A 25,121-nucleotide genomic window follows, 5' to 3' on the forward strand; every position below is an offset into this window, starting at 1 on the left:
TTCGTATGTATTAAATTTTTTATTCTGAGAAAAAGTGCTATATGTTTAGTACACAAAACAGAACTAAAAATTTAGTACTAATATTTAACACTAAAGATTAATGTTAAACCTTTCATTTTGAACAACAGTGCTAAATGTTTAGTACTAAAAGAAAGTTCTAAAATTTTAGTATTAAAATTAGTACTAAATTCTTGGTATACAAAATTAATGTTAAACTTTTAATTTTGAAAAATAGTACTAAATGTTTAGTACGAAAAGAAACTTCTAAAATTTTAGTATTAAAATTAGTTCTAAATTTTTGGTATACAAATTTAATGTTAAACTTTTAATTTTGAAAAATAGTACTAAATGTTTTGTACTCAAAGAAAGTCTTAAGATTTTAGTATTAAAATTTGTACTAAATGTTTAGTACAAAAATTAATGTTAAACTTTTAATTCTGAAAAATAGTACTAAATTTTTAGTACTTAAGGAAAGTCCTGAAATTTAAGTACTAAAATTAGCACTAAATTTTTGGTATAAAAATTAATGTTTAACTTTTAATTTTGAAAAATAGTACTATAGTTTTAGTTTTAAAAAATAAGCGCTAAGCATTTAGCATCAAATTATGTACCTTTTTAGTACTTTTTGGTACTCTTGCTATTTATGAAATTACGGTCCTTCATAGCGTAGCTTTTACACAAGAGATTCAGTAATGTAAGTTAAAATACTCATCGCCTTAAATTTTATGCGGATAGTAGGAAAACTAGCTGTTCTGCAGCATACACAAAGAGATCAGAACCAATTCGTGAACAAAACTGAAAAAGGCCGTTGGTTCCACTTGAATATCCGCATAACAGTTAAGAGTTTCTTGAAACGGAAACATAAGGAAGACGTAACAATGTTTTATTATAAAATTCGAATGGAAATACTGGTCCCATTCTAATCAGATACGAGTCTATGTAACTAAGAATGGCTCAAAAAAGTTGTAGATTTGGTAAAATTTTCAATTAAATTTTTTACTATCGTCAATACGAAGGTTGTCTGAAATATGTTTCATTTTAGCTTTTTGAATAATGAAGCGAATCATTGAAAATTAATAAAAATTCGTAAGTGATTCAGTGATCAACAGCTCTTTAATATTTCATTCAGATTTTGAGTATTTAATAAGTGAAAGAACACCAGTTAATTGTATTTTTGTATGCATGCCTTACTTGCTGTAGTTGTTAACAAAATTGAGGAGTAGTTTTTTAAGACTGAAGCTGCTTTCAACTATTTAATAGTAAACTTTCAAGAGCATTCTACAACATACAAACATTCGCTAAGCCAAATGTGTATTTGCAGGTAAGTATTCAGCAACTTTTTCTAAGTATTCGCGTTTTTGGCTAGGATAATTTTGTTTTTCACTATGTCTAAGTGAGCTGGGTTAGAGACCGTCTGCCTCTTCTACCTAAGTTAATATTATATTTAGTCATGCTGCTCGTTTATGTACATATGTATATGTAATGTAAGACTTTATGCGGTCATATTGAAGCTCTGCTATTCTTCTCTAAATGAAACATTTAAATTTATGGTATTTTTGAGTGGTTAGATATTTTCGCAAGTTCAGCACAAAATGTATTCGAACATTTCGCTACATGTCTATATTAAATGCATTAGAATTCATTCCTGAATTTCGTTTGATGTATGTGTGTAAGTGTATGTACGCATGTAAGCTAAGGATGGTTGTAATAGCGAGTATTATAAATCCTGAAATTTCGGAATCACGATAACTTTTGGGATTAATGTATCAGTTTGTAAACACCAGCGATTATCATTAATCTCGATATTTCGGGATCCCGAAAAAATAAAGCCTTTCGGGATTCAGAAATTTCGTAACTGCTAGCAATAATCTAGCCCGATCAGCTTAAAACGATCGTTTGATTCTTTACTCTAATGTTGTATCATCAACTTTTATAAGGAAACTAGGGCCTAATGTTTAGTACTAAAAAATGAGTACTAAATTTTTAGTATAAAACAATTAGTACCAAAAAATTAGTATTTTATTTTTTAGTATAAAAAATTAGTACTAAAATTTTAGTATAAAAAATTAGTACTCAAATTTTAGTACAAAAAATTAGTACTAAAATCTTAGTATAAAAAATTAGTACTCAAATTTTAGTACAAAAAATTAGTACTAAAATTTTAATACAAAAAATTAGTATTAAAATTTTAGTATAAAAAATTAGTAATAAAATTTTAGTATAAAAAATTAGTACTAAAATTTTAGTATTAAAAAATCGGTATTCAAATAAAATGAAATCTTTCGGGAATCCGAAATTTCGAGAGTACCAGCAATAATCACAACTCATGCCCTATCAGATTAAAACGATCGCTTCATTCCTCACTCTAATATTGTACGAGTATCATCAAGTTTTATAAAGAAATTAGTGCTTAATTTTTAGTATTAAAAAATTAGTACAAAAAAATTAGTACATAATCTTTAGTAAAAAAAATTAGTACTAAAATTTTGGCATACAAAATTAGTACTAAAATTTTAGTATAAAAAAATTAGTAGTAAAAAATTTGTACTAAAATGTTTAGCATAAAAAATTAGTACTAAAATTTTAGTCTTAAAAAATCGGTATTAAAATAAAATGAAATCTTTCGGGATTCCGAAATTTCGACAGTACCAGCAATAATCAAAACTCATGCCCAATCAGCTTAAAACGATCGCTTCATTCCTCACTCTAATGTTGTACGAGTATCATCAAGTTTTATAAAGAAATTAGTGCTTAATTTTTAGTATTAAAAAATTAGTACAAAAGAATTAGTACATTATCTTCAGTAGAAAAAAATTAGTACTAAAATTTTGGCATAAAAAATTAGTACTAAAATTTTAGTATAAAAAATTAGTACTAAAAAATTTGTACTAAAATTTTTTAGCATAAAAAATTAGTACTAAAATTTTAGTCTTAAAAAATCGGTATTCAAATAAAATAACATTATTTCGGGTTCCCGAAATTTTATGTGAAACTATTAGCTCAATTTTTTTTATTTATTTCGATCAATTTTAGCGTTCCTCCAGACTTAATTTTTTGTTTTTTTTTATTGCTTTTTAAAATGTATTGTAGTTAATGCATTTTAAATGTTGACTATTTGCATCATTTTTGGCTTGCCTGTTTTCGTATTTCTCGAATTTGCCACTTTTTGCGTGTATGTGACTGGGTTTGTGTGTGCGTGTATGAGTGTGACAGTGCAATCGGATGTCAAGTGCTTTGTTGTAGTTGTAGTAGTTTAAATTGTTTAGTTTGTAATTATAAAAAATTATTTATTTTATTTTGGAAATTTTTAAATGACCCAAAGTGCAACTGAAGTTTAGTGGTCGTACTCTAAAATATTTCAAATACTTACAAATATTTAAGTTTATTTAAATGATTATTTGTTTAGATATATAATAATTGCATTAAGTTTATTACATTTGTTAGAAGTAAATAATTTATTTGCTTTGTTCATTTATTGTTCGTTTGCTGTTGGTTTTTGTTCGTTTTGGATTTTATGTAATCTTTGTAAGTGTGTATAAAAAAATACCATAAGTACATACATATTTAGCATATCATAATTCATGTGTATGTATGTATTCAATAATCGTTTTAATTACTTGTTCACATTTGTCTTTTGCGTTTTTTACATTTGCTTTCGTAAATTTGGACGTTTTGTTTGCAGTTGCTTATGAGATTTGTCTAATTGTTTGTGTTTTTTTTTTTTTTTTGGTTTTTTTGTTTTGTTTGTTTGCTTATTTTTGGATATTTGTAAATATTTTGTTTTTCATTGCCTTTGGCCCGTTAAATTACATGATTTTATTTTACAAATACAAATAGATTTGGTCGTGCACGCGCATTTTTACATATTTTAGTGTGGCAAATAATTTTGCAAAACTTGGTTTTCCGCTTGAATGTTGTTGAATATTTCGTTTTTGGCGGCGTACTGAACAACAACACAACTATATTTTATGTACACTTGTATGTATATGTATGTGTGTTGAATTGTATAGGTATGTATGTCTATGCGTGTATTTTGAATTTATTTTTATTTGCCTTTTTTTGTTGAGGTAAAACTATTGTGTAAAAATATGAACGAAGTGCCAAAATGCAGCGCTGATTGCATGTCTAGTAAGTATGCAAGTATTGTTTTTGTAATGAGCAATTTTGTTTGTAAATACTTTTTCATTGTGTTACCAGTGCTATATGTGTATTTGGAATCGAAGCTATTACAATATTTTATGTCAAATAATTAAAATATTATATGCAAATGCAGGTGAATTGTCAGAGTTTATTGGAACTTTTCGGATTCGAAGCAGCTTTCATAAAGAACTTTCTAAAGAGTGCTTTTCACTTTACCTCTATTAAAGCATGAGCTTTCGCAGTGTTTGAGTGGAGTATGAATTTCGTAAAACATAGTCGTCCAAATTGAACTTCAAATGAACGCATGATTCAATTATTAAAGGTTTGCTCACTTGTGACATTCGAGTTTGGATACTCCCTTACAAAGAATTGCATTTAAGAAGGGGAATGCCAGAAATGTCCCGGGCCTAAAACATGCAGAGCGCACCATCTTTTATGTCGGTATGTAAACGCTGAATAACTTTGTCATTTACCAACCGATCGACTTCAACATACATGTTTTCGATACGTCAACTCAGTACACTTTCAACCAAGGATCACTTTACACCGAAACAACGCGCTGAATTAGTGACGCTATACACCGAAAATGGTCCTTCTATTGTTCTAACTCAACGCGCATATCGGAAAAAATATCGCGGCAAACAAGCACCGTCTGACAATACCTACTATTCGTCGTTTGGTGTTGGAATTTTTTTGAACGCGGGACAGTAGAACGTGATCGTATAAACACCGAGGTGCACAACGCAGTGGACGTCTGGACGCCCAAATGAGACGGAAAATACAAAAAAAATCCACCGGAGACACCAGAAAACATCAAAAGAGTCCTCAAAATCGTTTTGAATGTCGAAAAGTGAAGTTGCGTGCGTTAGCTGACATCGTAAAGATATCAAAGGAAGGTGTTGGCTTTATACAATATTTCATCGGCATTTGACTATGAGAAAGCTGCATTTGATCACTGTTAAGCAAAAACAAGAACGTGGTGATGGTTCTGAGCAGTGCTTGGCCATATTTAAACGTAATAAACCGGAATTTTTGTGTTGATATGTGAAAATGGATGAAGCATGGATGCATTACTTCACTCAAGAATAAAAAACGATCGTTATCTGAGTGGACAGTAACTGGCAAACCTCGTCCTAAGCGCACGAAAGCACATCAATCGGTTCGAAAAGTTATGGCCTCGGTATTTTGGGATGGGCGTGTTGTAATTAATATTCATTGAATACCTTGAGAAGGAAAATACCATCAACAGTGAATACTCCCAGCGGCTACTGGATGTTCGCAGACCTAAAAAAATATTCGCCGCTAAGAAATTTCGTTCGAATGAAGAGGTTATCGCTGAAGCTGAGGCCCATGAGGCAAAGATGAATCGTTCTACAACGTGAAGTCCAAAATAAACAAGACTGGCATCATAAGAATATTTTTGATGGAGGCATCTTTTTCATGAGTTGGAAGTTACATCCATAGTCAGCTATGGAGCTTTGCAGTGTCTGAGTCATCGGTACAAAAATGAGTTTCGAACAAAGACCTAGTATCAAATTTTGTTTTAAAATCGATAAAACGTTTACCGAAATATTTGAATTGACGAAAAAAGTTTATGGCGATGGTTGCCCATCTCAAGCCATAGTTCATGAGTGATTTACACATTTCAGAGATGGTTGTGAAGACATAAATGACAATGAATATTCGGATCGCCCAAAATCAGTAATCACCGAAAGCTCCATTGAAATTGTTTGTAAATTTATCAAAAATAGACCTAAGTCATTGTTGAAATTCATGGAATCGGAGTTGAATATCTCTAAAACATCGATTTATCGCATTTTATCTGATCATTTGGACTTACGAAAGGTCTGCGCACGTTTTATTCCGCACAAGTTAACTGTGGACCAAAAATTGCTGACTTCAGCATTCGAAAGACCTCATTAAAGAGGCGAGAACTTCCTTTACAACATTGTAACTGGTGTTGAAAACTGATGGTGTTTCCAACAAGAACCTGAAACTAAGCGTGAAAGTGCCGAACGGAAGGCCCCTGACGAGCCACCACCCAAAAAATCGCATTTGGAGAAGTCAAAAATCAAGTCGATGCTCATTTGTTTTTACGGTTCCAAGGCAATTGTCCACAAAGAGCTCGTGCCAATGGACCAAACCGTCAATGCAATTTTCTATCTTGGCGTTCTGAAGCGTTTGTTGCATGGCATTCGTCGAATTTGCCCTGACTACCGCGAAAGAGGAAGGTGACGCTTGTTGCATGATAATGCACCATCTCATAGATCCACTTTTTTGACTGATTTTTTGACTAGAAATCGCAATTTAACCATCAATCACTCACCTATTCGCCTGTTATGGTTCCCTGTGACTGCCACCCATTCGGAAAATTGCATTTTGCCATGAAAGGAAAACGTTTTGCGTCCGTAGAGGCCATCCAAAAGGCTTGTACCGACACCCTGAAGGACATTCCGGTCAATGTCCTGAAACACTCTTTCGAAAGGCTTTTAGATCGCGCAAAATAGGGTATCGAGGACAGAAGGGACTATTTTGAATAAATAAAATCGAAGTTATCGGAACAAAGTTACTGTCGTTTCTACTTTAGCTCAGTCTTGTTTATTTTGGACTTCACCTTGTACAAAAGTGGTATTGAAATGTTAGAGCGGCGCTGGAATGATTGCGTTGTTCTTGATGGAAATTACGTTGAGGAACAAAGCTAATTTTTAACAAAAAAAAAACGTATTTTCTTTGCTAGGCCCGGTACCTTTCAGCCCATGTTTTAGTAAGTAGGTCTGTATTAACAATTTGAATACTTTCCCTTTTTGAATAAAAGCAAGCAGCTTTCACACGTCAGAAACAGCTTTCATACAAAGCAGACGTCCATGAGGAGATTAACTTACAACAGAAATAAATGGCGAATTAACAAGTTTGCAAAAAATTAATTATGTGAAAGTTTTTTGATGCTTAATTGGGTGCTGTTTAAGCGACTTCCGTTAATTTAATTTAATTTAGCATAAAAAATGTGCAACTTTAATCATAACACAAGCGTGTCATTCTCTGTATTTGTGTATGCATGTGTGTGTGTATGTGTATGTACATGGATATAACTAATTTTGAACACCTAATAATACATATTTTTTTCGTAAACAACCTTTTTTCTTAAAATGTCTAGGGTTAGCGTAATTTTGCAAAATATTTTATAGATTTCAGGCCGCTAGCCGCAGCTGCTAGTTGTCTTACTGCTGCCATGCAATTATGCGTATTTGTAATTATTTTTCATATAACTAAGTAAATAAATATATGAATTTCATAAATCATATTAATAAGAGGCGTAGTACTAAAATCAATCTCTTTGAAGCATTTCTAGTTTTTATACAATATAAAATGCAAAATGCATATTTTTATTTACATATGGGTGTATGTGTGTCGCTATATACTAAATATTTATATGCATACTTTTATTGAGATGAAAATTTTATTGTTTCAAATTTTCATACTTATCTTAGACATGCTACGAAATCTGATTTGGATGGACATTTGTGTATATGTATGTGTGTGTATGTATGTATAAATTAGTCATTTCACAAACAGTCAAACATTCGATTGTTGCACTTTTTGCAGTACAAATGTAGGTGTGTGGGTAAATGTAAAATTGAGTTTGTGTGTATGTGTGCCTTTCAGGTCCTTCAACTCAAAGGTAGTATAGAATTTTTGAAGTGAAAAAAATGTACAATATTGTCTGTCGATTGGTCGTTGTAAAAGGACTGGCAAGGATGCACAATTTTATCGAGTATTTGACTTCTCTGCATTTCTTCAAACTTTGTTGTTGTTTAATAAACGTTCGTATTTATTTTTTTTTATATTTATTAACTACTAACATACAACTATTCACAAATATGTTGTGTAAATATGTATACGTATTGGCTGTTTGCTTGTAAGTGTTGCGTCGGAGTGGTGTGTGAAAATATATTTCTTGGTTTTTATTACTCGAAAAAAGTTTTTTTTTTGATAGTTCAGTAAATTTTCACTGGGTCGGCTTAGTTTGCATTTCTGGAATTAATTTTATTTTTACGCTGAAATCTGTATACTTGGTTTTTAGTTTGGCTGTAAATTATTTTTGTTTTCATTAAACTTTTATTGAGAACGCACATGCTCGTATATGTACATATGCATGTATTTGTGAGTAATAGTCTCCTATTAAGCTTGACATTCTTTGCTTTGAGGTCTTACCCAACATTTCTCTTATGTGTGGTGCTGTTTCTCCCATTTGCTTATTGGTTTGCAATTTTAGTTGTTTTTTTGTTCTTGTTTTAATTACCTTTGTGGAGTATTTACGCGATTTGTTTGTGTTGTATTAATCCCTTTATAGCTTAATAGTATGGCAAACTTATTCTCTTTTATGCTTACTAACTTTTGCTTTCTTTTTTCTAAGCGCGCTTTTGTAAACTTTTCTTTCTCTGCTCTCTAGTTTAAGTCGGCTACACTGTCACGCAAAAGCCTTCTAGTTCACTGCAAGGCGAATCAAATACATTATTCATAGTTTCACTGCCTTAGTTAAAGCCTCACTCTACTTACTACAGCTACATATTTTTAGATAGAACTTTCCTAGCGAATTTAGCTAAAGCGCCTTTGGCATTGTTTTGTTTGTTCAATTATAATTATTTTTCATGAAGTTTAAGCTGAGTTTCGATTTCGTCAATTTTTTCCTTCTAAGCTTGCTCTTAAACCGTTTTTACACTAACACACACTATTTCACACACTACTCGGATCTCTATCATTTACTGAGCACTACATTCTCTCAAATCCTGCATTTTCTAGTTTCTCCAAAAGAGAGCTTTGTAATAATTTTCTTCTTATACTCGCATGCTTCTGAAATACCGTTGGCAGTTATTCTTGTGTTAGTTGTTTTTTTAGCAAGTAGCAACACATGTGCACTTATTTTTCTCATCAGTGGAGAACATACACATGCACATACATGCGTATATATAAACGTATATATTTATATACTTTCTTATTTTATTTTGTTGAAATTTAAGAGGCGGCATCATGACTTGACGGCTCATGATTGAAAGTAATTCGATCAGTTATTTCAACTTACGGCTGTGTCAATCAATAAAATGTGTAGATACAGTAGAAACTCGACACTTGCACACCTCGATAGGTTAAGGGGGGAAGTCCATGTAGAATTTTCAAAAAATCGATTTTTTCGATATTTAGAAAGTATAGTATCTTAAGAATATTTTGTGAAATTTTCATGCGGAATTTCTCAATATTATAGCTTCTACAGCTCATTAACTAGTTAGAGAGCCGTCCGCGCGCTCCTGTACCTCAAACTTTAAACGCGACTATCTCGAAACTATATTTTTAAAAACTGCTCGTGTTGTAACTCAAAAAGTTATCACCGATTTGGTGAGGCCTTTCTGTATATTACTATCGGAAGGATAAACCTAAAATTTCAGATATTTCGCATTGATAATTTACTTTTTGGGGGTTAAAGATGTCAATAAAATAGCCCTAAATTCCGACTTTTTTCAAAGGCTCATTTTATAATTAATTTTATACTTGTTTTTTAATTGTACATGTTCATCATTTCCGTTAATATGTCATAAAAAAAACCAATGTAATTTTTTTGTTTCAGATCGATAGATTAAGAGTAAAAAATAGAGCAGTTTGGGACCTCGCGCCGTAGGCAGCCGACAAGAAATGATCCTGAGCCGCCATTTTGGAAAAAAATGGAAACATTTCTTTTTGTACTCTCGAAAGGTTAAATACAGTTGTGTTAAAGCTTCAAAATAATATAATTATTTTATCACCTTTAAAAAGAAGTTTAAAAAATTACCGATTTTGAGGCTTCTATATAAATGGACTTCCCCCCTTAAGTTAGGTTGAAAGCCATCACATAGACCTATTGGTGCTTAGTGGTACCAGTACCAGCTGGAGCTAGACTTTTACATTTCTTTGTAGTAGACATTTTGTAATACGTCTGCGCCTTTTGCGAATCAAAGTCAACTCTGAAGCTCTTGCCCCAAGAGGCATTCTAGCTTCTCATATTGTAGAGCTACCTAACCATTCCAATCTGGTTCTAGTTAATGCAGGGCAAGAACGTAGAAGGTGTTCTAACGTTTCCCCCTCTTCCAGTTCATTGCAAAATCTGCAGCTATCGTTGTTTGTAATTCCTGTCTTGTATGCGAGTGCCGCTAGCAAATTGGGGCCTGCCCGTAGGCCGTATGACTACGATAGTTCTGCTTTATTTTCTAGACAGGGCTATTACGAATGTGGCGGATATATCTGCATTCTATGTACACATAATTTTCGCGGACCTCGTTTTTTTTTCATTGCGTACTCAGTACTTCCGATGTTATTCCCTCGTTACTTGCGGCACAATTTTTTTGGCTTTCTCTTTTGCTCTTTTTACGTTGTATTTTTGAGAATAAAGCTCGTCAATGTCATTCTGTTAATCAAATTTTTTGAATTGAATGAACTGAATGAATGTAGGGGAATTACAGTCTAATTCCTTAGCTGACGAAATGACAGTTTTGCGTTAACTTTTGCTTGGTGTGGTCTCAAAGCGAAAATTTACGCTGCTTGCAATCAAAGAAAAAGCTAACATTCTGTACTAATTAAATGCGGGAATTTCTATTATTGCATTAGCTAAAAACTTTCACGTGCATAGAGTAACAAAAACTCGTATTGTATTAATAAAAATTGAATGGTTTATAAAGAACTTTGTTACGCGATCTGAATCCAGCCCAGGTAAAAGGAAAACTCTTAAGATTTCCGAGTTTCCAAAAATGGAAAAGGCGTCGTTCAATTGGTGTGTGGATCAAAGAACCAAAAGCTTACCAATTGCAAGCGATATTCTAAAAGAGAATGCCCACTTATGACATGCCACAAATTGAGGAAAAGCCTGGAGGCTTTCACTCTAGCAATGGTTGGGTTGCAAACATTAAAAAGAAACTTAGCATACGATGGCTAATTAATTTAATTAATTTTTAATTTCAAATGATACTTAACGCTTTAAAGTGTATTTAGTTAATATAATCAAAACAAAGAATCTTGGTTTTTTATATGTATAAAAAGTTTTTTTAATGTGTATGGACAAAAAAAACTTCAGTATTTGCGACAACCTCGAAGAATCGAGTTTCTACTTTATATGGATATATGTATATACATATGTAGTAATTAAAGCTGCAATTAGTGGTGCCGCATCCAAAATGCCATAGCCGTAACCATAACTATAGCCACATAGCATTACAACATTTTTCGATTAGTCACGCCATAACCATAAGCAGCTGCTACTGAAGTAGAATTAATAACAAGATTTGCATTTTGTCATATAAACACAACTAATTTTGCACTAAGTCAATTAATTTTTCGTCGTTCATTTTTAATACTCAAATTTTTATCGCAAATATCAAAACAAATGTAAAGTATCGAGAATGTTTGAGAGATGCTGAATATCGCAAACGGCCGGAAACGTGGGCAAACAATTCTTGGATTTTGCATGATGGATTATTTGACCATACACCAAGTAAATACCATAGTGCAAGCACCGTATTCACCTGATATAGCCCCGTGCGACTTCTTTTTGTTTCCCATGTTGAAGTTACCACTTCGTGGAAGGAGATTTCAGTCGATAGAGGAGATCAAAGAGAATGCGACGAAGGAGCTGAAGGCCATCCCTTCGTCGACCTACCAGGGGTGCATGGAGGACTGGGTTAAGCGTTGGCACATGTGTGTTGCTTCAGACGGGTCATATTTTGAAGCAGATTTTGCCTGAAATTTAACTCTGTTTTGTTTTATTTAAACATTCCCGGTACTTTTGATTATAGGGTACATACGGTTACGGCGTTATGGTGCGGCAGTGTTGCCCATATCTTTCATCAGAACAGCCGATTGCTATGGTTGCGGTTATGACTGAGGTATGGCTCCACTAAGCGCAGCTTAAGTTCCATTTTTTCGCAGGTTCAGGCGCAATTCATTTGAATCTCTACACGGACTTATATTATAAGTAAATGCGTTTGAGTGTATTTTTGTATTTTTTAATCTGTAGGGCTGGTATCCCGCTTGATCTTCATACAGGCTTAAAAGCATTTTAGTTAAATCCCGAAATTTCGGGGCTTCCATATCTAAAGTAATATGTAGGGCTGATATCCCGCTTGATCTTCATACATGCTTAAATGCATTTTAATTGAATCCCGAAATTTTCGGGACTCGCATATCTAAAATAATCTTGAGGGCTGATATTCCGCTTGATCTTCATACAGGCTTAAATACATTTTAATTGAATCCCGAAATTGCAGGATTAAAAAATTCCGGGAACTGCAAATTTCACAATTTCTATGTCTAAAGTAAACTCTAGGACCGATATCTCCTTAAATCGTTGCTTAAATCCACTTTACTAATCTTAACGTGTATGCTTAGATTACCCAAAAAGTATATTCAATAATTATAAAAAAAACAAGACTCTCGACGTATGTAGGGGCTTAAAGCAGATATAGACAAATTTGTTATGTGATGTAAAAAATCTCAAATTTCTTTAAATATCAAAAATGTCACTTTATCCAAAATTCCTATCCCTCTTTCATACTTTTTATTGCATATCCGAAATTATACTCAATCCCTTAAAATATCTAAAGATTTAGGTGTAATTTTTGACAGTCGTTTTTCATTTAAGTGAAAATAATTTCATCTTAACAAAATCATATTCCGTCTTAGGATTGGTACGACGGAAGGGCTCAAATTTTAGGGATCCTTACACCCTGAAATTGCTGTTTACTGTATTCATTTGCTCTAGGTTGGAAAGCCATACCATACATTTCGAATCGACAGGATCGTAAGTGCGCAAAAGATGCCCCTGAAATTTATACTAAGATCAGCTTTCTGAGCACAAAAGACCATTAAGTCGAATTGCAAACCTCATTTATTCATTCAAAATATTCTGATCCCATCCCATCTTACACATTCCGTTTGCTATTGATCAACTTGAAGTCTTTAGAAGATCGATTTTTGCTCTCTCATTTTGTTTTCTCTGTTATTGAGCGTAACATTGAATGCCCCTTTCTGCTTCAATGTATTAATTATCTTATACCTCCCAGAAATCTTTCGTACCCTCTTCCTTTCTATTTAAATAAGCGCAATATGAATTATGCGCGCGATGCTCCTATCGAACGCGCTCTTCGTGATTTTAATGAGATCTGCAGCAAATCTAATTTACTAGATTTCTTATTTTCTAAGAGAGAATTTTCTGCACTTTTGAACTCTATCTTTTAGTTTAGTTTGATTTAGTTTAGATGTAAGTTTCTAATTGAATTAAGAAGAATCACGATTCTTTAGTTTTAGTAGTCACTTTGAAATTATTTTTCCTAGACTTTTTAAAAAATAAATAAATAAATAAATAAATAAGAAATAACACAACACCATTATTAACATTCTTTTTATATGAAATGTTAGACCATACGCTTAATGTTGTCACTCTGCTTTCTCTCTTGCTCTGTTACTTCATTTCAAAATGTTTAATGTAATTGCTATGGTTTTTAGACAATGTCTTCATATTGCACACAAGTATTTGAATCTATTGCACGGATGTGTTTACTATGTAATCACAAAAAAAAATTACATTTTTCCATATGTTCTTTCTTGGGATAAGTCAGTTATATTAAAAGAGTTACACAATAAATGAACACATTTTTAGCTCATACATTTGCACTTTAACATATGTACAAACCCAGTTTTTCTTCTTCATATGCTTATACTATATCTGTATGTATAAGTACATAGTAGCTATGTTGAGCGCACATTGCATTAATTTAGTCGAGCTGCGCATGAATTTACGCGCCTAATAAAAATGCTGCTGAGCAATGAGCTGCGACTTGTGCTCATTATTTTCAAAGGTTTCTTTCGGATAAATAATTCGATAAAACTAAATCTCATTAACCATTTAAAGGTGAGAGGGCTTTTTACTCCTGTGTGCTAACAATATTTTCAAATTTAACAGCGTCTTTTTTTATGAATTTCTCATTTCTCATAAAGAGCTTCACGTCAATAGCGCGCCGAAAACAATGCAATGACTGTAACATTGACAACTTCTTATCAAAAAATTTGCTTATAGAATTTGTTCATAGAGTCGATGCAAGTTCACGCCAATTCACTGAGCGATTTATCGCAATGGAGATTGAGAGAGCTTGCAGCTGTTAAAATTTTAGTGTCGGCATATGCGGCAATACTCTGTATTTTAATATTTTATTTCTGTTATATTTGTGAACTGAATTTGCCTACGCGTAGCAAAAAAATGATGACGTATGTATGTATTTGTAAAAAATAATGTTTGTATGAAAACAACCTTAAGTAAATCTGGACGGATAAATTGATGAAAATTCTTTAGTAAGTCCGTATTTGTCGGTTAGTAAATGCCACAAAGGTTGCACGCAAAATAATTGCGGATACAAATTGAGCAAAATTTTTTTCTCTTTCATTTACGTATTTCAAAAAAATATATTTTTTTTAGAATTTGCAGACTTTTGCTGTGCATTAAAATACTTCTAAAAATGCAAAAAGATAGTCAAAAATGAAATTCAAAGAAAAAAAATAATAAATATTGGAGTTGCTATGTGTATGTGAGCGTATATTAAGGGGGGAGCCTGGCTTATGAGGTCTAAAAATTGCATCTCTTTGCGATTTTTGTTTTAAGGAAAAAATTAATTTAGCACTGCAAAGTTTTTTCTATCTTTTAATGAACATTTAAAAAGTATAAGCAAATTTTTGTACTGGTTAAAGTAAGTTGAAAAAAATGTTTAATATAGAAATTAGTAGAGCGCTGCAACGCTGGAGTTTCCAACTGGCGTACAAGATACACCTCATAATTATTATCTAAAGCAAAAAATTCAAATGGATTTCTAATTATCATGATTTTTTATTCTAGATGAACTAAGAAAACTGATAGAAATTCCAAAATTTCAACTTTTTGGAGGTTTTAAAGAAAAAAATGTCTTTCTATAAAAAAAAAATCACTTCAACTTGGTATAAAAATCTTGAAATTTTTTTTTTATCTATTTTGTTAGTTCAAATAGAAGAGAATTTAATACTGAAGGGAACAAGCTATGATTCATTTCAAAAGGTACATTAGTTTTTTTTCATTCATGTACGCCAATTCAAAGAAATCATAAAAATGATAAGTCGAGAAAAGAAGATAAAGTTTGTACTATAGCTGTCCGGTCACAGCGTAACTACCTAACGCTCGCCTACCTTTGGCTTTGTATCTGCGGAAATATTGAGAATTAGGCTCTGTAACTTTGTGTGAATATTCTGAAATATATTAGGAATCGCTTAAAACGAAAAAAAGAGGTTGTCTGTAAAGTCGGTTTACTGACGATAGAAAATATTGATGGAATGGTTGCAATTTTCAAAACAAAATTTTAATTTTATTTGTTTGACAGATATTTTATATGGATATAGAGAAGGAGGTAAATGGAATCGCAACGGAATTGAAACTCTGAAGTTACATTTAAACAACGTGAAAAATGACGAAACATTTATCAAATTCATGAAAGATATGTATGTTCAATTTCGATTGTGCATCAGACGTTAATAAGTCAACAACACTAAGAGGCAACATCACCGATTTGCCTTTTTCAAGACACATTACACTCGAAACACCCCCTTTCATTTCCTACTTTTAATATCATCGGCCTATTCTCAACACAGAAATGGTTCATTACCATGCACACAGGAAGAAGGCATATGCGAATACAAATATGTGAATTTATATACCTACATATGCGCATACATATATATGCTCATTCAAGTAGGAGAGAGCCAGATGTCGAACGTTGCCGAGCACGGGGGCCGAGTGTGTCTCTTTGTCGTTCGTTCCGCGCTCTCGCTTGCAATTCAAGCAAGGTAACGACGATTGAGCAAGATAACGACACATTTTTTCGTGCGTGCAGCCGGCTAAATCGAATTATAAGCCGTTATCACGTCAAAAAATTGATTAATCTAACGTACGTAAGGATGAGCAGTTCTGTGGTTTCTCTTTAAATCAATAGGCCTGCTTTCCATTTCAGCTCTGAAAAACTTCTGAAGATTTTTCATAAAGAAATTAAAATAAATAAATGGCGCTTACACTGTTTTTGGGTGTTTGGTGTGCTTCTTCTCCTATTTTTGGTGAGCGTTGTGATGTTGTTCCACAAATGGAGGGACCTACAGTTTTAAGCTGACTCCGAGCGGTAGATATTTTTTTATGAGGAGCTTTTTCATAGCAGAAATACACCCAGAGGTTTGCCATTGCCTGACGAGGGACGATTTTTTCTATCATTTTAGTGCTTCATGCACGGAAATTCGAACCTACGTGCTTCCAAATTGTAAGCCCATTCGGCTGCGGCGACCACCGAGATAATCCAACAATCCAACTTTCGTAGGAATGCACAATCCGATTGAAATCCTTATATTTAACAGCGCACATTTTCTAAAAGGGAAGAAGCAAAGCTCTCTCGGAGCAATTCTTCAAAATATTTAAAAAAAAATTTTTTTATGCATTTTATCATGTAAATATATGTATGCATGTATGCAAAATATGGTCGGATCAAAGCATGCCAGCCGATTGGAATTTAAGTGTGCTCTGCCCAATCCATAAGAAGGATGATCCTGCAATCTGTGCCAATTACCGCGGGATTAGTCTTCTAAATATTGCCCATAAGGATCTGGATAAAGAGGCAAAGCGAATGGGTCTGATGGTGAACGAGGACAAAACGAAGTACCTCCTGTTATCAAACAAACAGTCGGCGCACTCGCATATCGGCACCCACGTCACTTTTGACAGTTATGATTTCGAAGTTGTTAAGGACTTCGTTTATTTAGGAACCAGCATTAACACCGATAACAATGTCAGCCTTGAAATCCAACGTAGAATCTCTCTTGCCAACAAGTGCTACTTTGGACTAAGTAGGAAATTGAGTAGTAAAGTCCTCTGTCGACGAACGATGACAACATCCGATAAAGCGACGCTTGGAGTGTTTGAGAGAAAGATTCTGCGCAAGATGTTTGGACCTTTGGACGTTGGCAACGGCGAATATCGCAGGCGATGGGTCATGTCGTCCGAATGGATACAAACGCTCCGGCTCTGAAAGTAGTAGAGGAAGAGGAAGGCCTCTTCTGCGTTGGAAAGATCAGGTGGAGGAGGACTTGGCTTCACTTGGTGTGTCCAATTGGCGCCGGTAGGCACGAGAAAGAAACGACTGGCGCGCTTTGTTAAACTCGGCCAAAATCGCGTAAGCGGTTATCGCGCCATTTAAGAAGAAGAAGATGTATGTAAAAATGTGTAACGCATAAAAATGTACGCAAATAAAGGATATTAAAATATAAAATAAAATAAAAACGAAAGTTCAATTTTTACACGCAATTTTTATTTTGCAAAAAATAAAGGCAAACTAAGAAATACATCACATTAAATTAGTTCGTTTACGCGCATTTCAAATTGGATACTTGATTTAAGCTACTTTACTTAACTTTTGATTGTTGTTCAGATATTTCGCATTGGAAGTTTCGCTGCACACAATTTTTTTATATCTTTTTTTTATATTTTTTTCGAACCATTTACATACACTTAGGAAACTTTATACGTATGCCCAGATACACTTATGTATGTATGTGCATATATTTATTTCTTGTATGCATAAATGCGCTACGAAATGTATATTTTTTAACAAAATTACATGAGATAGTATGCAGAAAAAAATTTACATTGTACATTAAATTTATAAAATAAAATAAAATCAGCATAATAAAGTAACACTTTAATAGTAGCGCAATAGCTAAGAAATAGTTGATAAATATACAATTTAATTAAATAAAATTTCTTTAATATTAATGGAAAATTTATTTAGTATTAATAAAAACTTCACATAGTATACAAATTATTTAAAACTGGTTTAAAACATATTTCTAGTAAAATTAAATTTAAAGCATTGCATAGCTACATAGCAAATCGATATATAAACGCTATGCAGTGCTTGGCTAACTTTGTGGCATTACAAATGAAATCATGAAAATCGCAAAGTTGCAATGAGAAAAAAAAAAACAAACACAAAAAAATTGAAAATACACTACATATATCTATTTATAATTTTTCAATAATTGTAAAAATAACTACAGCGCTGTGTATAGCTTGAAAGCGTCTGCGCAACAACAACAAATACTTGAGGGTACGACTGTAACTACATTAATACTTCGACTGTTCTAAGCATAGAAGTTTGCAATAACAGCGATTGCCGTACTCTGCGCATGCCACTACACAGTTTTGTATTAAATAAATCACACACTTTTGTAACTTAAATATATTGCAATCAAATAAAACACTTACACAACATTACAAATTATTAGTGTTTATAAGTAAGTAGGTAGGTAGGTAGGTACGGGTAATACAAAAGAACTTAATAGCAAGTTTAAGTGCGATTACCTCTTCTATTATTATATTTCTTTACATATAGGAATATTACCTGAAAGCAACAACAATTAACGCAGCACACACCCTATGACTGCATTGCGTTTATTTCATTTGTTTTATGCCCATCCATGCTAATCACATTAACATAACATTCGTATTAACATAGCAATGTTACGAAGTAAGTCTGTGATATTGCTCTGTAAGCATTTAAGCTACACGCACACATAAAATACAACGAATTCGGTTAACTCATCTAACAGAACACGAAGCAATTATAATGCGATTGTGTCAAGTGACAACAAAATTATAAATATAATAATTACAAGGAAATGTATAGTAATAACAGAAAAACCTTTTATGAATTAGTTAAAATTCACTCTCACTCAAAGATTTGTTGTTTCTAAGTAATCTGTTATTTTTGTATACACTTGCATGGTATTTTACAGCAGCAGCCGAACCTGCTCTTTGAGAATTAGCGTACAGAGTTGCAAAAATAGCGGATTACGAGTTCATACTGTGTATTTGTGTGTGCATATGATTCTGTTAGCTACAATAATTCGAATTAAGCAAACACGATTTTGAAGTAATGTGAAAGGATTAATAGAAAAAATTACACAAAATGTTTTACACTTCATACACTTTACGTATGTATGTGGATATGTGTTTTATGTTGGACGTTTTTGATTTTACTTTTCAGTACAATGAATTTTAAAATTTGAGCTGTTTTATGTATGAGTTTAAGTTGGAAAAAGCAGTGCAGTCAAATGCTACGAAGGCGCGAGAAAGAAAAAAATTTAGATACAAAACGCAGAACGCAGAACAAAGAAATGTAATTTTTTTTGACAAAAAAAAACAACAAAAAAAAAAACAGTTAAAACAGAAAATCTAAGATCCATTGCATAGGAAATATGATTGAGCGGCTTAAGTGAAATATATGCAAATATATCGATGGTTTTCGAGAAAAGCGACACAACTCAAAATTAACTCAAATTCGGAGTTTTGCCGTTAAAAGCAAAAATCAACTACAGAGTTCATATATTTTTATCTGGAAAAGCGTCATAAGCGAATCTTGAAGCAATTCCGAGAGATGGCGTTAGTGTCGTTTTGTCAGGTGATCGAATTGGCGCGTCACTTATCTAGAAAACTTACCCAACTCAGTATTTTGTATTTTTGGAATTATGTCACTTTTCTCGAAAACCATCGATATTATAAATTTTTTTGAACGATTATCCACGAGTAGGACACTTTCACTTTAGCTTCTATGTCTATTGCATATACTAACTATGTATGTAGATACATTAGGATGGCCCAAAAAGCAATTTTTTTATATTATATATCGTCCCCTTTCTGTGTTAATCTCGTAACTTCATTTTTTTCGAAATTCAGATTTTTAGTGAAAAACACTCCTGTTAAGTAAAACAAAACATACAATGTTCATAATGATTATAGACTTTTTTTTCAGAGCGTTTCAATTTTTCTCGTATCTACATGTTCGAATTCAAAAGCCTCGTATCTACTATAAGTATCGTATCAAATAAGTTATAACTTGTCATAGAAGTTAAGTAACTCTAAACATTTTTTATCGATTTACTGAAAATTATGATTTTGTATATATATGTTGCTGCTACCCCCTAATTTCTTCTATGGTTAGAAAAATTAATCACCTAATTGTTTTATTTATATTTTTTTTTTATATGTACCTGTGCCACCAATGCTTTGACATTAACCATTGAACTTCCAACGGAAAAATTTATTTTTCTGTAAATGTGGCATAAAATGTTTTGGGCTCTCCTGTTTTTTGACCATAGCACAAATTTAGGGGGTATCACAAAAAAATTTGCTTTTTGAACCATCCTAATGTATATATCTGTGCAACAACGAATTGAGTAATCTTCAAACCTTTGAAGATTTGATTCATTAAAACTTAACTTCTGTGCAAGGAAAAGCTCTGAGCTGGACCTTCAGCGAGTGGTTGAGGACATAAGCATTCCTCTAAGCAACTTGTGCACGGCCATTGAACCTTTCCTGAACCTTTAACTTGTGGTAGAGGACATAAGCCCTCCTCTAAACGACCTATGCAGTGACATTGACCTGAGTGTATTCTTGGAAAAGTAGAAAAGGTGGTCTCTGTCAAACTAACTTTATGGTCCTCAAAGCGCTCTGGACAAAACTTAATCTTAAAAGGACAAAATCTCTGCTTGGATTCAACAGTTCAACTACCAGCGTCCTCACAGGTGATATATGGGGTCGCTGCACTATTGGCATTCTAGCCAGTAGAATGGGTGTACCTCATAATGACTACTGCAGCAGTTGTGGAGATGAAGAAGAAATTGAGTTGGCACCACACCTCCTACCTTTAGAGCCACCTATTGTCTTGTCTTAGACAAGCAACGTGACTAACCTAACATAACCTATTGCAATAGCACAAAACATTCCTTACAAATCGTTGAATACTGAGTGACCAGATCCTTGTGGCCAGATATAAATCCGAGTAGTTTCAGCACAGTACCGAGGTTATATTGAAAAACTCTCAAAACTCAAGGCTAATAAATATTTTACAGTTCTTGCGTTTTTTCTGTTTTCTGCAAAGTTTCGAACTATCTGAAGACTAACGCAGAACCCATTACTTTCGGATTGGGAGTTGGCGCGACTGAATATCTTTAACGGGTATATCCTATGCATATATATATATATACATACAGGGTTGCCAATATTCGACGGACCCATCTGGCAACCCTGTATCTTTTGACAGAGACGTCAGATCGCTTAATGACATACCGCGTTGGAACGTCAATCCAAGTAGATTTTTGCTATGGAACAGTACACGCCACGCGAGCGCTCCCAAATTGTTGAAATTTACTTTCAACAAAAGAAGTCAATTGTGAAAACTCAATGTGTGTATAAAAAATTAAATAATGTGAAAAGTGCGTCTTCTAAGGACACCATTAAACGTTTGTACGAAAGGTTTTCGACTGGTGATGCTCTTTCTAATCCAAAGAGACCAAATCAAAACCGACCAAGGCGTCGCCAAGGACATCCCAAAATCGCCGTTCTCAGCAGTTGGGCATTGCTCGGACTACTTTACAACGAATTATCCGCATTGATTTGCATTTATTCCCGTATAAGATTCAATTGACGCAAAGATTGTTGCCTGCGGACAAGCCTCGTCGATTGGAATGTGCCCAAAGAGTCATCGAACTCCGTCGGGTCCGTCGAATATGGACAACCCTTATATATATAATATTATATATAATTGGTGCTTACCCCCTTTTTGGGGTTTTGGCCGAGCTCCTCCTCCTATTTGTGGTGTGCGTCTTGATGTTGTTCCACAAATGGAGAGACGTACACTTTTAAGACGACTCCGAACGGCAAATGTTTCTTAAGAGCAGCTTTTTTATGGCAGAAATACAATCGGTGGTTTGAAATTGCCTGTCAAGGGGCGACTGTTGTTAGAAAAAACTTTTTCTAACATTTGGTTTTTTTCATCATTTTTATCGGAACTTACGCATTCCCGAATGGTAGTCACACCCTAACCCATTCGGCTACGGCGGCCACCTACGCACTATACACGGCTTCCTGCATATGAAGGCACCCCGCACGACACTAACCACCTTTTCACATGACCCACTAAACACACTCATCTAACATCCCTCTCTGAGTTAGACGAAGACGACCGGTGATGTACACTACACTGACAGGGCTTAGTATTGCTGCTACAACAACAACAACACGGCTATAAATTTCCCGCCTTCCGTGGCGCTTTTGACGCTATTTGCCTAGTCATAAATGCCCCATTCGTAATCGGTAGCACTAAAATGATCTTTAGTTTATTTAAAGCTTCCGTGTTAAAGCTGCTTCTGTGCTGCAAAGATGTTCAAATTATGTTTAAACCACTCAATCGAACTCAGCCGCGTACAATTCTCACTAAGCAATGCATCCTTTAACTAAAAAATAATTTATAAAAAAAATTCTCAAAAAGAGTTTTTGAATTGCTTATATCTTGAATTCTCTTCGATAAGGCTTCGTAGAAAGTAAGAAAAAATGTTCGCCTTTTAATTGTACACACACACATCTAAATCCCTAAATTATTAAGCGTACTACAAACTACCAATTGGACACTGCATTTTCAACCTAAAAGTCTCACAATTTAATTGATCTACTGCCCAGGACAGTTCTACTACGCGCAACACGTTCTAACGAATCTGGCGAGTTTTGGATGGAATGGGGTTGGGCGGAGTTTGGGAATGTGTGGAACGTGTTTACTATATAATAAATTACAATATTACCGTCATCGAGCACTGCCCCGTGGTGTGTATTAGTCATTATAATTAAGTAATGTTACCTAGCCACTAATTACATTCATATTTTTCATTTATGTGTATAATTGCAATTCGTTTGTTCGTTCTCTTAATCGTTCGTGTGTTTGTTGGTAAAACTTTATGTGCACGTATGTGTGCATTACTCATCAATGTGGTTGAGAATGAGTTTTTTTCTTATTTTTTCGGAACGTTTAAAGTGTACGCTACACGCGGCATTTTAGCAACGCAGCAACTATCTGCTTCGGCTGCTGTGCGCGGCGACTTGTTGCTGCTTGCCTTTTGCTGCGTTGCATTTAAAATGCTGTTGAGCGTCGTTTGAAACGTCTAGTGTTCGCATCGCCGGCGGTGACATGTGTCGTGGCCGTCACCGTCGCGACATCTGCTGCGGCTGCTGTGCTGGTTGCACGCAATTTTGTGCATGTGCGCGTTGGTGCAGCAGCGCCTCGGACATGTGCTGCAGTTGGAGCGGTTGTTGTTGTTGCGTTTACAGTTGCCGTAGCCACTGTTGCTGCTGTCACCAATGTGGATTGCTTGCAATTAGCCCAGCGGTGCATTTGATGCGAACATTTGGGATATAATCATTTGCGTGACGACGTGGCGCCACCTACGCTGGCCAAAGATTCACCGCGACTCTTTGAGCGCGTCATAGCCGATTCTGTGTAAGAAATGTGAATATTTATTAAGTTTTTTGGTGTTTTTTTTTGTTTGCTTTTTCAAATAAACTGAAGCATTCATGTCTGCTCACCTTTACTGCTGATTTTCTCCGCTTTGTAGGCGCGCATAGCTTTGCCGCGCTTGTCCAGTATCAACTTGTCATAGCGCACAAATATGCCATGCTTGGATTTACATTGGAAATATTGTATACCCTGCACGGTGCCATCGTTCTTGCCAGTGGGAGTGTCCAGCTCTACGCCAATCCAAGTGCCAGCTTGGAAATGTGTGGTGCCGATATAGCTGATCACGCCGCTCGTATTGTAAGGTCGAATTAGCACTGATTCACCAACTTGCACCCAGTCAGGAAGTGAAACCTCGATTTCTGTCAAATTCAAATTTGATTAAATGTTAAGATAAATTAAAATATGTATACAAAGAAACAAATATTAGTTTGGGAAAAAGAAATCGATTATTTTCTCGGTCGATGGCTGTAATGAACGATAACTCGTAAGATATCGATCAAAGAATTTAAAGTTTATGCTCGTTGTCAAGGTGACATTTAGCACAAAAAATTTTTTTTGCGTTTTTTGTTTGCACCATTAAGTTGTGAGTTACAGGGTGTTAACAATGGGGGTCAATAAAAAGAAAATTCGGCACATTTTACAGTTTTTCTTTGATAAAGGTGGAAATGCGAAAATGCAAGTCAGGTCGCTGAAGTTGTGAATGGTGTTTATGGTGCCGTTATTGTAACAGCTTTTTACGTGCAATATCGGTTTCGATGATTCCGTTCAGGCATTTTTGATGTTAACAAATCTGATCTTAAAAAGGCGATACTAGAAGAACCAAAAATGGAACCAGCAAAGTAAGGTGTTTTTCAATAGGTGCGCTTCAACTTTTTTCCGATAGGGAGGGCGAACGACGCAATATTTTTTATTTTTCGCTTGTCATTTGTAAACTTCATTAGTATACATTTCATCATGGAACGCTGCACACTTGAGCAACGATTGCAAATCGTGCAAATTGTTTATGAAAATAATCGTTCTGTTGCTGCTACTTTAAATCCAAATAATTCCAAAAAATCATCTTCAGTGATGAAGCTCACTTTTGGCTCAATGGCTTTGTCAACAAGCAAAATATGCGTTACTGGGCAGAAAGCAATCCACACGTGATTCATGAGGCACCGTTGCATCCCGAAAAAATCACTGTTTGGTGCGGTTTACATGCCGGCGGCGTAATTGGCCCATATTTTTTCGTTGACGAGAACGATTGCCACGTTACTGTGAATGGAAATCGATACCGCGACAGGATAAACGATTATTTTTGGCCGCAATTGAATGGTATGGACTTCGACGACATGTGGTTTCAACAGCACGGGGCCACAAGCCACACAGCCCACGCTACAATTGATTTGTTGAAGAGTAAGTTCGATGAGCGCATTATTTACAGAAATGGACCGGTCGAATGGCCGCCGCGCTCGTGTGATTTGATACCTCTAGACTATTTTTTTTGGCGTTATGTGAAGTCATTGGTCTACAGTAACAAGCCGGTGACGATTTGTGAGCTCAGAGCCAATATTGAACGCGAAA

The 25,121-nt window shown here is 34.3% G+C and overlaps 1 protein-coding gene across 7 annotated transcripts in view; it reads right to left on the minus strand.

Moving 5' to 3' along the window:
• Positions 1-21,441: 21,441 nt before the first annotated feature.
• LOC128867855 (kinesin-like protein KIF13A) overlaps positions 21,442-25,121 on the minus strand; it is a 113,865-nt gene continuing 110,185 nt past the window's right edge. For all 7 annotated transcript variants that reach the window (XM_054109413.1, XM_054109406.1, XM_054109407.1 and 4 more), the window contains 2 exons: positions 23,627-23,917; positions 21,442-23,536 (listed from right to left, as the gene is read on the minus strand). In XM_054109413.1, coding sequence (XP_053965388.1) covers positions 23,460-23,536; positions 23,627-23,917 — 368 coding nt within the window. In that variant the 3' untranslated portion in view covers positions 21,442-23,459. The remainder of the gene's footprint in view (positions 23,537-23,626; positions 23,918-25,121) is intronic.

The sequence above is a fragment of the Anastrepha ludens genome, chromosome 6 (genome assembly GCF_028408465.1).
Source record: "Anastrepha ludens isolate Willacy chromosome 6, idAnaLude1.1, whole genome shotgun sequence".
Taxonomy (NCBI): Eukaryota; Metazoa; Arthropoda; class Insecta; order Diptera; family Tephritidae; genus Anastrepha; species Anastrepha ludens.